The sequence below is a fragment of the Pristiophorus japonicus genome, unplaced genomic scaffold (genome assembly GCF_044704955.1).
Source record: "Pristiophorus japonicus isolate sPriJap1 unplaced genomic scaffold, sPriJap1.hap1 HAP1_SCAFFOLD_317, whole genome shotgun sequence".
NCBI lineage: Eukaryota > Metazoa > Chordata > Chondrichthyes > Pristiophoridae > Pristiophorus > Pristiophorus japonicus.
The window spans coordinates 783,778-798,156 of NW_027252966.1; the positions used below are offsets into that span (position 1 = coordinate 783,778).

At 54.4% G+C, this 14,379-nt stretch overlaps 1 protein-coding gene across 5 annotated transcripts; it reads left to right on the forward strand.

Moving 5' to 3' along the window:
* The first annotated feature begins 454 nt into the window (after nt 1–454).
* LOC139249535 (uncharacterized) lies at nt 455–11,815 on the forward strand. Of its 5 annotated transcripts, XM_070872469.1 has the most exons (7): nt 455–561; nt 1,452–1,593; nt 2,414–2,499; nt 4,775–5,128; nt 6,945–7,298; nt 8,565–8,795; nt 11,316–11,815. In XM_070872469.1, exons 1-7 carry the CDS (start codon nt 516–518, stop codon nt 11,375–11,377), a joined length of 1,275 nt encoding a protein of 424 aa, XP_070728570.1. In that variant the 5' UTR covers nt 455–515; the 3' UTR covers nt 11,378–11,815. The 5 variants fall into 5 exon arrangements, with proteins under 5 accessions (XP_070728570.1, XP_070728571.1, XP_070728574.1 ...); XM_070872470.1 differs by lacking the exon at nt 8,565–8,795; XM_070872473.1 differs by lacking the exon at nt 6,945–7,298.
* The last annotated feature ends 2,564 nt before the right edge of the window (nt 11,816–14,379 follow it).

The following is a 14,379-nucleotide window of genomic DNA, read 5'->3' on the forward strand; positions in this document are numbered from 1 at the left end:
TCGCAGAGATTGTTTTTAATCGGTGCCTTTTCCTCCTCCCCTGTCCAGTCAGTCCCAAAAGCTGGTTTTAAACCATGTTTCGTTCGTGGCCTCTTCCTGTGCCTTTTGTGAAAGTGTGCAACTGCGAGATACTGAAAATGCCTCGACTCTCAAAAGGTTTTGCAAGTGAAAGTAAGTGATGTGTTTTGATCAGGTTGGCTGTGACATTCCCCCCCTCCCCTCTCCCCAGGGTTTCTCGCAGCCTGGGGGGGTGTGATTCACCTTTAATCCGCAGAACTTCCAGGGGAGATTTGCAGTGCACAGGGCTGAGTTTGGAAATCGAATGTGAGGTGTACACTGGTAATCCCCTGTGTAGCGGCTGGCCATTGGCTCAATGCACAAGTCTGATGCAAGTGAATGGAAACTGCTAGTGCCTGCCCCCCCGGTACAAAGGAACGGATCTGCCTCACTGTGTCTGCACTCTCTCGGCGCCGGGCTGTGCTGCAGTCGTTGACTTGTCTTTTATCCTGTCGGCTATGGAGACCCTGATTCTGTGCCTCTTCCTCGTCTGCTCGGGAGCGGGTGAGTTTGTAAAATCTCCGGTTCACGCAGCTTCCGGGGAGATGGGTGGGTGGGGTGGGGAGAGGATGCACCCCAGGGGGGCGAGGGAATGAGGCTTTGGGGGGGGTCCATGCAGACCCCTGGAGATGTGACCGGCGACCAGGGAGGACAGCGAGGCGGCGGCGGGGGGGGGGAGGAGAGACAGAGCGCATTAAAAGGGTGGGACAGTCGGGGTCTGAGAGGGGCCAAGGTTCCTGGGCAAGACCCCCGCCCCCCGCACTCCCCTGCACAGCCCGCAAAACAACGCCCCGCGACACAAATTAACGTTGAGTTCAGGAAAGTTAAGAGTTTTATACAAAATTCACCAAGATTGAAGGTGCTCCGAAGCATAGTCTCATACCGGCCAGGAGTGTGCCCCCTGGCAATTCGACTGCGGCCGGCATCACACCCCCAACCCAAGCCGGGCGGCACAAGGCTTGGGTTTGGGGTGTGATGCCTGCCGCAGTAAAATTGCCCGCCCAGTCACTTGACGGGGCTGCATGGCTCCAGAGCAGCTCTCCCCGGGTGCAGCGCCAGCTCCTTGGACTGGGGAGAGGAGGGAAGCTGGGCATATCCTTCCTTGTTGACAGGGGACATGGGGGGGTGGGGTACCTTGAAGACACTGCCACCTTTCAGTGATTGTTCCGAATGTGAAGTTGCTTGACTCCACACACGATTTGCTCGTTCCATTACTTCGGCGCTAACAGGAAAGAAAGCTTTGGGTTGTCGGCCGAGGTTTTGCAAATCTCAAAAGCTGAGCGAATCAGTAAACTATCTCAGGATCAGCTGCTGCTTGGAAAGTGCTTTTCCTTGCACCGCAGGGCACACAGATCGAAGCCAGACTGACACACGTCTCTGTGTTTTATCCACAGTGTGCAGTGGGAGGCTCTCGGACAGTGCTGGCCGGTCATGCTGTGAACCCAAGTTACCGCAACCATTAAATATATCAGAATTCAACAAGCTGCAGAATTATGTGACCTTATCCGGTCAGGGAAGATGTCCCGAGTATCTAGTGTAAGTATTGGGCTTTGTACCTAAATAACGCTCATCACAGTAAAGTACAGGTACTTCAGCCCTGGTTCAGTGGGGAGTCGGGCGGTTGGAGGTTCAAGTCCCACGCCGCAGATTTCAGCACAAAAATCCAGGCTGACACCCCAGTGCAGTGCTGAGGGAGCGCCGCACTGTCGGAGGGGCAGTACTGAGGGAGCCCCGCACTGTTGGAGGGGCAGTACTGAGAGAGCGCTGCACTGTCGGAGGGGCGGTACTCAGGGAGTGCCGCACTGTCGGAGGGACAGTACTGAGGGAGCGCCGCACTGTCGGAGGGGCAGTGCTGAGGGAGCGCCGCACTGTCGGATGGGCAATGCTGAGGGAGCGCCGCACTGTCGGAGGGGCAGTGCTGAGGGAGCGCCGCACTGTCGGAGGGGCAGTGCTGAGGGAGCGCCGCACTGTCGGAGGGGCAGTGCTGAGGGAGTGCCGCACTGTCGGAGGGGCAGTGCTGAGGGAGCGCCGCACTGTCGGAGGGGCAGTGCTGAGGGAGCGCCGCACTGTCGGAGGGGCAGTGCTGAGGGAGCGCCGCACTGTCGGAGGGGCAGTACTGAGGGAGCGCTGCACTGTCGGAGGGGCAGTACTGAGGGAGCGCTGCATGTTGGAGGAGCAGTACTGAGGGAGCGCTGCACTGTTGGAGGGGCAGTACTGAGAGAGCCCCGCACTGTCGGAGGGGCAGTAGTGAGGTATTCAATACCTCAATCAGATCACCCCTTCAATACAATACAACATTGACGAGTGCCCTTTCAGAATTGAGCTTGACGTATTTATTTCTGATTTACTGTCACAGATTTACCACAAACGCGAATCAGAGATTCTGTATATTATCGGGAAAGGCACAAGCCATGAAAGAGTTTGTTGATGCGAGATCCACAGGTAAGAATGGCATTGGTCCCAGTGCCAGGTTCCATCTGATTTGGAGCCTGGGTCACAAAGTATTCCACAAATCACGCCGTGGGAGAATTAAAAAAACAATCAAATGTTTTTTTCTTAATCACTTTTTTGAAATATCGGGGATGGGAAAACCAATCTGTGTGATTGACGGACAAGAGTCCAATCGCTTTCCAATTGGCCGTGGGAAAGTTGGGGTGGGTGCACCGTGATGATTGACATGTTGGACGACCAATGGAGGGCGGGAGGGGCGAGTGGTCCTGGAATACGGTCCGACCAGAATTGGCGGTTCCCCCCAGACACCCACTCTCTGCAAGTCGGCCTCGAACGTGCGGCCATGCGTGAACAGGAAAGTGCCAGGCTGCGTGACCTGGGATAGGCCTCAGAGGCAGGGATTCTGCCATTGGCCTCGGGGGCCGGAGGGAGGGGAGGGGAGGGCTGGGGCTGGAGGTGCACGTTCGAGGGCCGGCTATCACTCGCTGTATAGGGCGACGGTGGTCACTGGGACTGCAGGAAGATGTCAATCAACTGGTCAGGTGGGCAGAACATTGGCCACTGGAATTCAATCTGGAGAAGTGTGAGGTAATGCATTTGGGGAGGGCTAACAAGACGAGGGAATACACATTAAATGGTAGGACACTGAGAAGTGTAGAGGAACAAAGGGACCTTGGAGTGCAGGTCTACAGATCCCTGAAGGTAGCAGACCAGGTGGTTAAGAAGACACACGGGATAGTTACCTTTATTGGCCGAGGCATAGAATACAAGAGCAGGGAGGTTATGCTTGAACTGTATAAAACACTGGTTAGGCCACAGCTGGAGTACTGCATGCAGTTCTGGTCACCACATTACAGGAAGGGTGTGATTGCACTGAGAGGGTGCAGAAGAGGTTTACCAGGATGTTGCTGGGACTGTAAAATCTAAGCTATGAGGACAGATTGTATAGGCTGGGTTTGTTTTCCTTGGCACAGAGGGGGCTGAGGGGACTCCTGATTGAGGTGTATAAAATTATGAGGGGCGTGGGTATAGTGGATAGAGGGGGTTGACTTATGAGGAAAGGTTGAGCAGGTTGGGCCTCTACTCATTGGAATTCAGAAGAATGAGAGGTGATCTTATCGAAACGTGTAAGATTATGAGGGGGCTCGACAAGGTGGATGCAGAGAGGATGTTTCCACTGATGTGGGAGACTAGAACTGGAGGGCATGGTCTTAGAATAAGGGGCCGCCCATTTAAAACAGATGAGGAGGAATTTCTTCTCTGAGGGTTGTAAATCTGTGGAATTATCTGCCCCAGAGAGCTGTGGAAGCTGGGACATTGAATAAATTTAAGACAGAGATAGACAGTTTCTTAACCGATAAGGGGATAAGGGGTTATGGGGAGGGGGCGGGGAAGTGGAGCTGAGTCCATGATCGAATCAGCCATGATCTTATTAAATGGCGGAGCAGGCTCGAGGGGCCGAATGGCCGACTCCTGCTCCTAATTCTTATGTTCTTCCCTTAAGAAGCTCCTTTAAAAACTACACTCTTTGACCAAGCTTTTGGTCACCTGCCGTAATCTCTTTGTTTTTTTGCGGAGAACACTTTTTATATAAACCACTCGACAAACGCAGAGTAATTTGGCTGTAATCCCACATTTCAGAATTGTATAAGTATTGGAATTCATTTATTAACCAATTTGTGAATGCAATGAGCAGTTTCCTTCTGTTGCTGCAGAATACAAGCCGTCGACTGTATCTGAATCCAAACGGTTTTTAACACAGTATCTAACGAAATATTGGTTGATATTGTGACTGCAGGGTTGCATTTGGAACAGTTTTTTTTTCAAACATGTGTGTCCCATTGAAAGGTTCAGCACATAACCACAAGTATTTAGCAGGCTTGTGTGCCGTTGTGGAAAAGCCACTTTGCCAGTAAAACGGGAGATTTCATCAGAGTTCAATTCTAAAAACTTACGTTACTAACAATTACAAACACCAGAACCGTGCTGTCTATTTGTTACCTGGCTCAGTCTCAAATTCATTTTATTTGTCTTGTAACCCGCCTGTAAAGCACCCTGGGACATTTTACTAAGCTAAAGGCTCTATATAAATGTAAGTTGTTCTATTCAAGGCTGAGCGGGACAGATTTTCACATACTAAGGGAACCGGAGTGTTTGAGTTTGTAGAGTCACTGTATGCTCCGGGGTTGAAAGGACTCGATTGGGTCCGTCAATGCTCACTCAAGAGACAATGTGAAAATTGTGACGTCCTGTTTTGCTGCCTCAGATCCTGGTGACGTGGGCGCCCGAACTGGTGGGATAGAGCAGACGGAGACCGGGGAAGGAACTCCTCATCCTGCACCTCCCACTGCACGTCCAACCATTCCAATATCCAGCTCCTCCATCACGGCCGTCCCTGGGCTACACGGGCAAGAGAGAACCTTCACCCTTCAGCCAACACCGAACCCCCCCACCCGAGCCCACTGGCTTCAACGTGTGGCTGTCACAACAAGAAACACAGCTGGAGAAACATCCGGGACAAGTCTCCATCCCAGGAATATTGTCGACACGACACTGACATCTCCTCCAAACAAACACGAGGCGGGAGAAGACAGGACTATGGAGGGCACTTACAGTCGCGGTAAGCATCATCATTCCCCTGTGTGTACTATAGAGAATAAAAGTCCCTATTATAGGGAATAACAGCCCCTGTGTATATTGTACGGATTATAGAATCCAGGGACGAGCACATAGATCGTGGCTGACTCTCCAGTGAAGTACTGAGGGAGTGCCGCACTGTCGGAGGGGCGGTACTGAGGGAGTGCCGCACTGTCGGAGGGGCGGTACTGAGGGACTGCCGCACTGCCGCACTGTCGGAGGGGCGGTACTGAGGGAGTGCCGCACTGTCGGAGGGGCGGTACTGGGGGAGCGCCGCACTGTCGGAGGGGCAGTACTGAGGGAGAGGGGCGGTACTGAGGGAGCGCCGCACTTTTGGAGGGGCAGTACTGAGGGAGTGCCGCACTGTCGGAGGGGCAGTACTGGGGGAGCGCCGCACTGTCAGAGGGGCAGTACTGGGGGAGCGCCGCACTGTCGGAGGGGCAGTACTGAGGTAGTGCTGCACTGTCGAAGGGGCAGGACTGAGGGAGCCCCGCACTGTCGGAGGGGCAGGACTGAGGGAGCCCCGCACTGTCGGAGGGGCAGTACTGAGGGGAGCTGAGTCCATGATCGGATCAGCCATGATCGTGATAAATGGCGGAGCAGGCTCGAGGGACCGTATGGCCTACTCCTGTTCCTATTGGTTATGTTCTTATGACCTATTTCCCTCAGCAGAGGGGTCAACAACCAGGGGGCATAAATTTAAAGTAATTAGGGGGAGGTTTAGAGGAAATTTGAGGGAAAAGTTCTTCACCCAGAGGGTGGTGGGGGTCTGGAACTCACGGCCTGAAAGGGTGGTAGAGGCAGAAACCCTCGCCACATTTAAAAAGTACTTGGATGTGCACTTGAAGTGTGCACAGGGCTACGGACCCAGAGCTGGAAAATGGGATTAGGCTGGGTAGCCCTTGGTCGGCTGGCCCGGACACGATGGGCCGAATGGCCTCCTTGTGTCCTGTAAATTTCTCTGATTCTATGAGGGAGGGGCGCAGGGGATCTCTCTGCTGCCTGTGGGAATCTTAATCTGGGATAAGGGGATTGTCCTGTGAGGAGAGATTGAGTAGACAAGGCCCAGATTTTCTAGAGTTTAGAAGAATGAGAGGTGATCTCATTGAAACATAGAAAATTCTTACAGGGATTGACAGGGTAGATGCAGGCTGGGGAGTCGAGAACCGGAGGTCACAGTCTCAGGATAAGGGGTCGTCCATTTAGGACGGAGATGAGGAGGAATTTCTTCACTCAGAGGGTGGTGAATCTTTGGAATTCTCTGCCCCAGAGGGCTGTGGAGACTCAGTCGTTGAGTATATTCAAGGCTGAGATCGATAGAGTTTTGGATATTACGGGAATCGAGGGATATGGGGATCGGGGGGGAAAGTGGAGTTGAGATGAAGATCAGCCATGATCGTATTGAATGGCGGAGCAGGCTCGAGGGGCCGAATGGCCGACACCTGCTCCTAATTCTTATGTTCCTCCCTTAAGAAGCTCCTTTTAAAAACTGACCTCTTTGACCAAGCTTTTGGTCACCTGCCGTAATCTCTTACCTGGCTCGGTCTCAAATTAATTTTATTTGTCTTGTAACCCGCCTGTGAAGCACCCTGGGACATTTTACTCAGCTAAAGGAGCTATATAAATGTAAGTTGTTCTATTCAAGTTGAGAGGGACAGATTTTCACATACTAAGGGAACCGGAGTGTTTGAGTTTGTAGAGTCACTGTATGCTCCGGGGTTGAAAGGACTCGATTGGGTCCGTCAATGCTCACTCAAGAGACGATGTGAAAATTGTGACGTCCTGTTTTGCTGCCTCAGATCCTGGTGAGGTGGGCGCCCGAACTGGTGGGATAGAGCAGACGGAGACCGGGGAAGGAACTCCTCATCCTGCACCTCCCACTGCAGGTCCAACCATTCCAATATCCAGCTCCTCCATCACGGCCGTCCCTGGGCTACACGGGCAAGAGAGAACCTTCACCCTTCAGCCAACACCGAACCCCCCCACCCAAGCCCACTGGCTTCAACGTGTGGCTGTCACAACAAGAAACACAGCTGGAGAAACATCCGGGACAAGTCTCCATCCCAGGAATATTGTCGACATGACACTGACATCTCCTCCAAACAAACACGAGGCGGGAGAAGACAGGACTATGGAGGGCACTTACAGTCCCGGTAAGCATCATCATTCCCCTGTGTGTACTATAGAGAATAAAAGTCCCTATTATAGGGAATAACAGCCCCTGTGTATATTGTACGCATTATAGAATCCAGGGACGAGCACATAGATCGTGGCTGACACTCCAGTGAAGTACTGAGGGAGTGCCGCACTTTCGGAGGGGCTGTACTGAGGGAGTGTCGGAGGGGCGGTACTGAGGGAGTGCCGCACTGTCGGAGGGGCAGTACTGAGGGAGTGCCGCACTGTCGGATGGGCAGTACTGAGGGAGTGCCGCACTGTCGGAGGGGCGGTACTGAGGGAGTCCCGCACTGTCGGAGGGGGCAGTACTGAGGGAGCGCCGCACTGTCGGAGGGGCGGTACTGAGGGAGTGCCGCACTGTCGGAGGGGCGGTACTGAGGGAGTGCCGCACTGTCGGAGGGGCGGTACTGAGGGAGTGCCGCACTGTCGGAGGGGCAGTACTGAGGGAGCGCTGTACTATTGGAGGGGCAGTACTGAGGGAGCGCCGCACTGTCGGTTGGAACATTAAACAGAGGCCCTGTCTGCTCTCTCAGATGGACACAAAAGATCCCAGGGCCACTATTTCAAAGAAGAGCAGGGGAATTCTCCTTGGTGTCCTGGGGCCAATATTTATCCCTCGACCAACATCGCAAAAACAGATTATCTGGGTCATTATCACATTGCTGTGTGAGGGAGCTTGCTGTGCGCAAATTGGCTGCCGCGTTTCCCACATTACAACAGTGACTACACTTTTGGAGCATTTTGAGATGTGCGGTGGTTGTGAACGGTGCTATATAAATGTACAGGAGGAGGCCATTGGGCCCATCGAGCCTGTGCCGGCTCTGTGAGCGAGCGATCCCATCAGTCCCATCCCCCCGCTCTCTCCCCACAGCCCGGTGAATGTTTCCCCGTCAAGTATTGATCCAATTCCCGGTTTGAAAGTTACTATTGAATGTGCTCCCACCGCCCTTTCAGGCAGCGCGTTCCCGATCACAACAACTCGCTGCGTGAACACATTCTCCCCATCTCCCCCTCTGGTTCCATCGCCGATTATCGTCAATCTGTGTCCCCCTGGTTACCGACCCTCCTGCCCCCGGGAACAGTCTCTCCCGATCGATTCTATCGCGTTATGGTATGCGTGAAGCACCGTGTTAGAATCCCACTTGCAAAGCAAGTTCCCGGCAGGATGCTGGCTGTTGACGTGAAGATTTTGGACTGACGGTCGTGTTGCTGACTTGGGTCGATAATCAGTGCTGTTTTTACAGGCTCCACAACGTCAGGACGCGGAGGGGCGAGAATGGGCCACAGAGTCGGGCCTGGGGTTGGAGGTTTGCTGCATTGCAAGGATTGCGACGAGCAACACAGATACTCGGCCGGTGAGGTCACAGCAGGTCAATGGTTGGCACTGGGCCTGTTGGCGTCTGCCATCGCGCTGCTCCTCACTGCTGCCATCCTCTTCGCCAGCATCAAGTTTAAGTGCACACAACAGATGCCAGGTGAGCTAACCGAGAGATGGAGGCAGACTGTCCTGCCCTCCGCCTCGCTGTGAATGGAGGGCAGTGCACGAGTTGGTGAGGCCAACCTTCTGGTCGTGAGGGGGGGGTGAATTAACGACGTTCAGCGGACCCCGGGACACTGGGGATGGTCAGGGCTGACTTGGGAGCAGGGATGGTCTCCGATCGATTGGGAATTGAGATTTGGGCTTGTCACAAACCACCTCCTCGTGGACCTGGCTCCACAGTACAGGAGGGGCGAGGGGTCCACAGACATGCTGGGCCCACTGCCCTCCCTCGGTGCTGTATCCTGCTCTCGCTCAGCTTGACTGGCCTCCTGCACATTTCCCCTGCTCCCCAGGCTCCACCATCAGCGGCTGTGTCTTCAGCTACCAGGGCCCTCAGCTCTGGGACCCTTTCCCTAAGTCTCTCCGCCTCTCTCTCTGACCAAGCCTCTGGTGGCTCGGTGCCAGTTCTTGTCTGACCACGCTCCCGTGAAATGCCTTAGGACCTAGGTACACAGGAACAGGAGGAGGCCCATTCAGCCCCTCAAGCCTGTTACACAGGAACAGGAGGAGGCCCATTCAGCCCCGCGAGCCTGTTACATAGGAGCAGGCCATTCAGCCCCTCGAGCCTGCTCCGCCACTCAATGAGATCGCGGCTGATCTGTGACCTAACTCCATCCACCCGCTGTAATGTATTTGCTCCGTGGGTTCTTTGCTTTAGAATCTATAGCAACACATTGCTATTAAGAACTAGTTGGTTTATTAGCAAAGGTTTAACAATCACGCGACACATTAACGGTTCATCCACCAGGCTCACAACCACCTGCCCCATCGTGGATCCCCCGAACCCAACTGGCTGGGGTTTTATTGAGTCTTGTGAACATCATGTGACTGGCTAAGCCCCTCCCAATGCAACAGCGCCACCAGCCTGTGACCATACTCTCGGGGCGTACACTACACCCAGCTTTGACCCGTATCCCTTAATAAATTTGATTAACAAAAATATATCGATCTCTGATTTAAAATTAACAATTGACCCAGCATCAATTGCCGTTTGCAGGAGAGTTCCAAACCTCTCCCACCCTGTGTGTGTCGGAGTGTTCCCTAATAACACTCCTGAAGGGTTTGGCTCCAATCTTTAGACTGTGCCCCTAGTCCCAGACTCCCCAACCAGCGGGAATCGTCTCCCAACCACCCGTAATATCCTGAAACCTTCGATCAGAGCCCCCCTTAACCTTCTATAGTCTGGGGAATACAGCCCTAGTTTGTGTAATCTCTCCTCGTAACTTAACCCTTGGGGTCCAGGTAGCATTCTGCTGACTTTTACTGCGTGAAGGGTGGTTATATAAATGTAGGTTGTTGGTGCAGTGTTGAAAGTCTGACTGATTTTGTGGGCTGAGGGCGGGGGAGGGGAAACGACTCTGGGACGTTTGGTTTATTTGAGGCCTTATCTACCATTGCTGAAGGCCTCATCCATGCCCCTGTTACCTCTCGGCTTGACTATTCCAACACACTCCTGGCCGGCCTCCCACATTCTACCCGACGTACTGGAGGTGATCCAAAACTCGGCTGCCCCGTGTCCTAACTCGCACCGAGTCCCACTCATCCATCACCCCCTGTGCTCACTGCCCCGTGTCCCAACTCGAACCGACTCCCGCTCACCCATCACCCTCTGTGCTCGCTGACCCGTGTCCTAACTCGCACCCAGTCCCGCTCACCCATCACCCCCGTGTCCTAACTCACACCGATCCCGCTCACCCATCACCCCATGTGCTCACTGCCCCATGTCCTAACTCGAACCGACTCCCGCTCACCCATCACCCCCTGTGCTCGAATGGCCGACTCCTGCACCTATTTTCCATGTTTCTATGTTTCTCTGCTCCAAGGAGAACAACCCCAGCTTCTCCAGTCTCTCCACATAACGGAAGTCCCTCGTCCCTAGAACCATTCTGGTCAATCTCCTCTCTCCCCTCCCCCAAGCCTTCACATCCTTCCTAAAGTGCGGTGCCTAGAATTGAACCCAATGCTCCAGCTGAGGGATGACCATTGTTCTATCAAGGTTTACCATAACTTCCTTGGGTTCTGTACTCTATTCCCCAATTTATAACCGCTTGCAATTTCAAAATAGCTGCCGGGGTCAGAGAGACAGGCAAGCTTGGGAAGGTGAAAGGTCAGAGAGGGTAAAATGGCGGCAACAATCGGTAAGGCAGGATCTAAATTTAAAATTTTAAAAAAATATCGAGAAAGCCAGAGAAAGAATAGGAGGGAAAACAAAGAGCCGGAGAGAGTAAGCACGGGTTAAAGTGTTTACAGTTTTATATCAATTTGTCTTTTGGCGGACGTTTGAGTCAGTCATTTACCGTTAACCTTGTGACACGAGCACCGGTTTTATTGCTTTGTGTTTAGTGTTTGTCACAGCCTGAGAGCCAGAAACAGCCAGATGTTTCTCAAGGGCCTGCCAGTAGTGTTGAGGGTTAAACCGCTGACTTTTAACCCCCGCCCTTTGTGTTTTGTACAGATGTTATGGTGCGAGGTGTGCGATACAGCAGGATTTGCGGCCTTCGCACCGACACAGTGTGAGCAGAGCTGGGGTGATGTACGGCAGGAAGTTTGAACGGCAGAGCTGTGTGAAGTGGTGCCTGGACGTGCGAGGGGGGAGAGGGAACGGCGCATCCCTTCTCGTGCTCCACCGTTACCCGCTGAGCAAAGCTGGCGATGGGCCTGGAGAGCAGGGGGCCTTTCGAAGGGGCCCAGCCATTCCGGGACATCTTCGGTTAACGTAATCCAGGGAAGGCTTTGCGGAGCTGGAGGCGATGGGCCGAGCTCGGACCGTTCAAATGTGTCGCGCCTTCAGCTCTTCGCATCTTGGCCTCTTCCCAAGATGCACCACTTCCGGACAAGGATTGGTAAAGCCCATCGGTCAGACACAGGCCGAGAAGGATGACTGTGGGCCGAGATGGCATTGTATTGTCCGTCTTTTGCGATGTGTGTTTTTCCGCTTAATTTTGTTCGTTTTACCCGGGGGGGGGGAGGCTGGCGGGGGTGGGGGGGTGGCCTTTGTGACCCATTGAGCCAATGGGGCCGTTCCCCACCACCACTCCCCACCCACCCAGTGGTTTCAACCACCGCCATTCACAAAACTCCGTGCTGGGAAATACCATGTTGTGAGGCGGGGGGGGGGGGGGGTAGATCCCGTCAGGAGGGAAAGAGTTCCATCGAGAGCGACGGAGGAGCCAGAGGGTGCAGTGCAACCAAAGGTTTGGTATTGTGGGGGGGGGGGGGGTTCTGACGTGCTGGACTCGAGCATGCATGTGTGCACACGGAGCTGGACACAGAGACCCACAGAGGTGGGCACACCGACAGATACGTACGCACAGGACACACCCCAGGGCTCAGTGGGCAGCACTCTCTCTCTCTCTCTCTCTCTCTCTCTGTCTCTCTCTCTTGTCTCACAGTCAGGAGGTTGAGAGTTCGAGCCCCACTCCCGAGACTTGAGCAGATCACGCGACACGGCGATGCCACTGGACATAGCAGGCACCTGATTAGGGACTATCCACAAATAGCGGGTGTTTTTCAGAAGAGTACAATTCACACAGCTGCTCCCGGCCACATGACCGGTGATCGACTGCTCCTCACTGGCTGGAAATAACTCTGTGCGCGTTCATCGATAACGTTCTCTGCCCTCAGCACCTCTTTGCTCAGTCTCGGCTGTGGCTCAGTGCGTAGCCTCTGAGGCCCAAGGTCATGGGTTCAAGTCCCACTCCAGAGACTCCAGCACAAAAATCCAGGCTGTCACTCCCAGTGCAGTGCTGATGGAGTGCCGCACTGTCGGAGGGGCAGTACTGAGAGAGCCCCGCACTGTCGGAGGGGCAGTACTGAGAGAGCCCCGCACTGTCGGAGGGGCAGTACTGAGGGAGTGCCGCACTGTCGGAGGGGCAGTGCTGAGGGAGCGCCTCACTGTCGGAGGGGCGGTACTGAGGGAGTGCCGCACTGTCGGAGGGGCAGTACTGAGGGAGTGCCGCACTGTCGGAGGGGCAGTGCTGAGGGAGCGCCTCACTGTCGGAGGGGCGGTACTGAGGGAGTGCCGCACTGTCGGAGGGGCGGTACTGAGGGAGTGCCGCACTATCGGAGTGGCAGTACTGAGGGAGTGCTACACTGTCGGAGGGGCAGTACTGAGGGAGCGCTCTTGTGGCCAATATTAACCCCAATAATTGTGATCAGCCCCTCCCTCTCAATGGTTCATCCTCCCAAATTATATCTCCTTCCTTAATGGTCACTTTACCGAGGTCACTGTATTTATGTATTTAACAAAAAGACGTTTATTTTTATGAATTTATTTAATGCATTTCTAAAAAATCATATTAAAAATAAAATTCTATCTCAACGCGTCCGTTGTGTGTATATTAAACCTGCAATAAAGGTGTGTGTTCAACAGCCCAAACCTATATCGCCCTCCGCTCGGAACATATGTTCCTTTCTCAACCGGTCCCAACATTAACGAGAGTGCGGGGAGGGAGGGAGTGAGGGAGGGGGAGAGTGGGAGAGGGGAGGGGCGGGGAGGGGTGGGGTGGGAGAGGAGAGGAGAGGAGAGGGAGGGGAGGGGTGGGAGTGGGAGAGGAGAGGAGAGGAGAGGGAGAGGGGGTGGGAGTAGGAGAGGGAGAGGGGGTGGGAGTGGGAGAGGAGAGGGGGTGGGAGTGGGAGTGGGAGAGGAGAGGGGGTGGGAGTGGGAGAGGAGAGGGGGTGGGAGTGGGAGAGGAGAGGGGGTGGGAGTGGGAGAGGAGAGGGGTGGGAGTGGGAGAGGAGAGGGGTGGGAGTGGGAGAGGAGAGGGGTGGGAGTGGGAGAGGAGAGGGGTGGGAGTGGGAGAGGAGAGGGGTGGGAGTGGGAGAGGAGAGGGGTGGGAGAGGGAGAGGGGTGGGAGTGGGAGAGGAGAGGAGAGGAGTGGGAGAGGGAGAGGGGTGGGAGTGGGAGAGGAGAGGGGTGGGAGTGGGAGAGGAGAGGGGTGGGAGTGGAGAGGAGAGGGGTGGGAGTGGGAGAGGAGAGGAGAGGAGAGAGGGGTGGGATGGGAGTGGGAGAGGAGAGGAGAGGAGAGGAGAGGGGTGGGAGTGGAGTGGAGTGGAGTGGAGTGGAGAGGAGAGGGGTGGGATGGGAGTGGGAGAGGAGAGGAGAGGGGTGGGAGAGGAGAGGAGAGGGGTGGGAGAGGAGAGGGGTGGGAGTGGGAGTGGGAGTGGGAGAGGAGAGGGGTGGGAGTGGGAGAGGAGAGGGGTGGGAGTAGGAGAGGAGAGGGGTGGGAGTGGGAGAGGGAGAGGAGAGGAGAGGGAGAGGGAGAGGGGTGGGAGTGGGAGAGGAGAGGAGAGGAGAGGAGGAGAGTGGGAGAGGAGAGGGGGTGGGAGTGGGAGAGGAGAGGGGTGGGAGTGGGAGAGGAGAGGGGTGGGAGTGGGAGAGGAGAGGGGTGGGAGTGGGAGAAATAAAGATAGAAAAGAAAGAGATAGAAATAAAGATAGAAAAGAAAAGAGATAGAATAAAGATAGAAAAGAAAAAAGATAGAAAAAGAAAAGATAGAAATAAAGATAGAAAAAGAAAA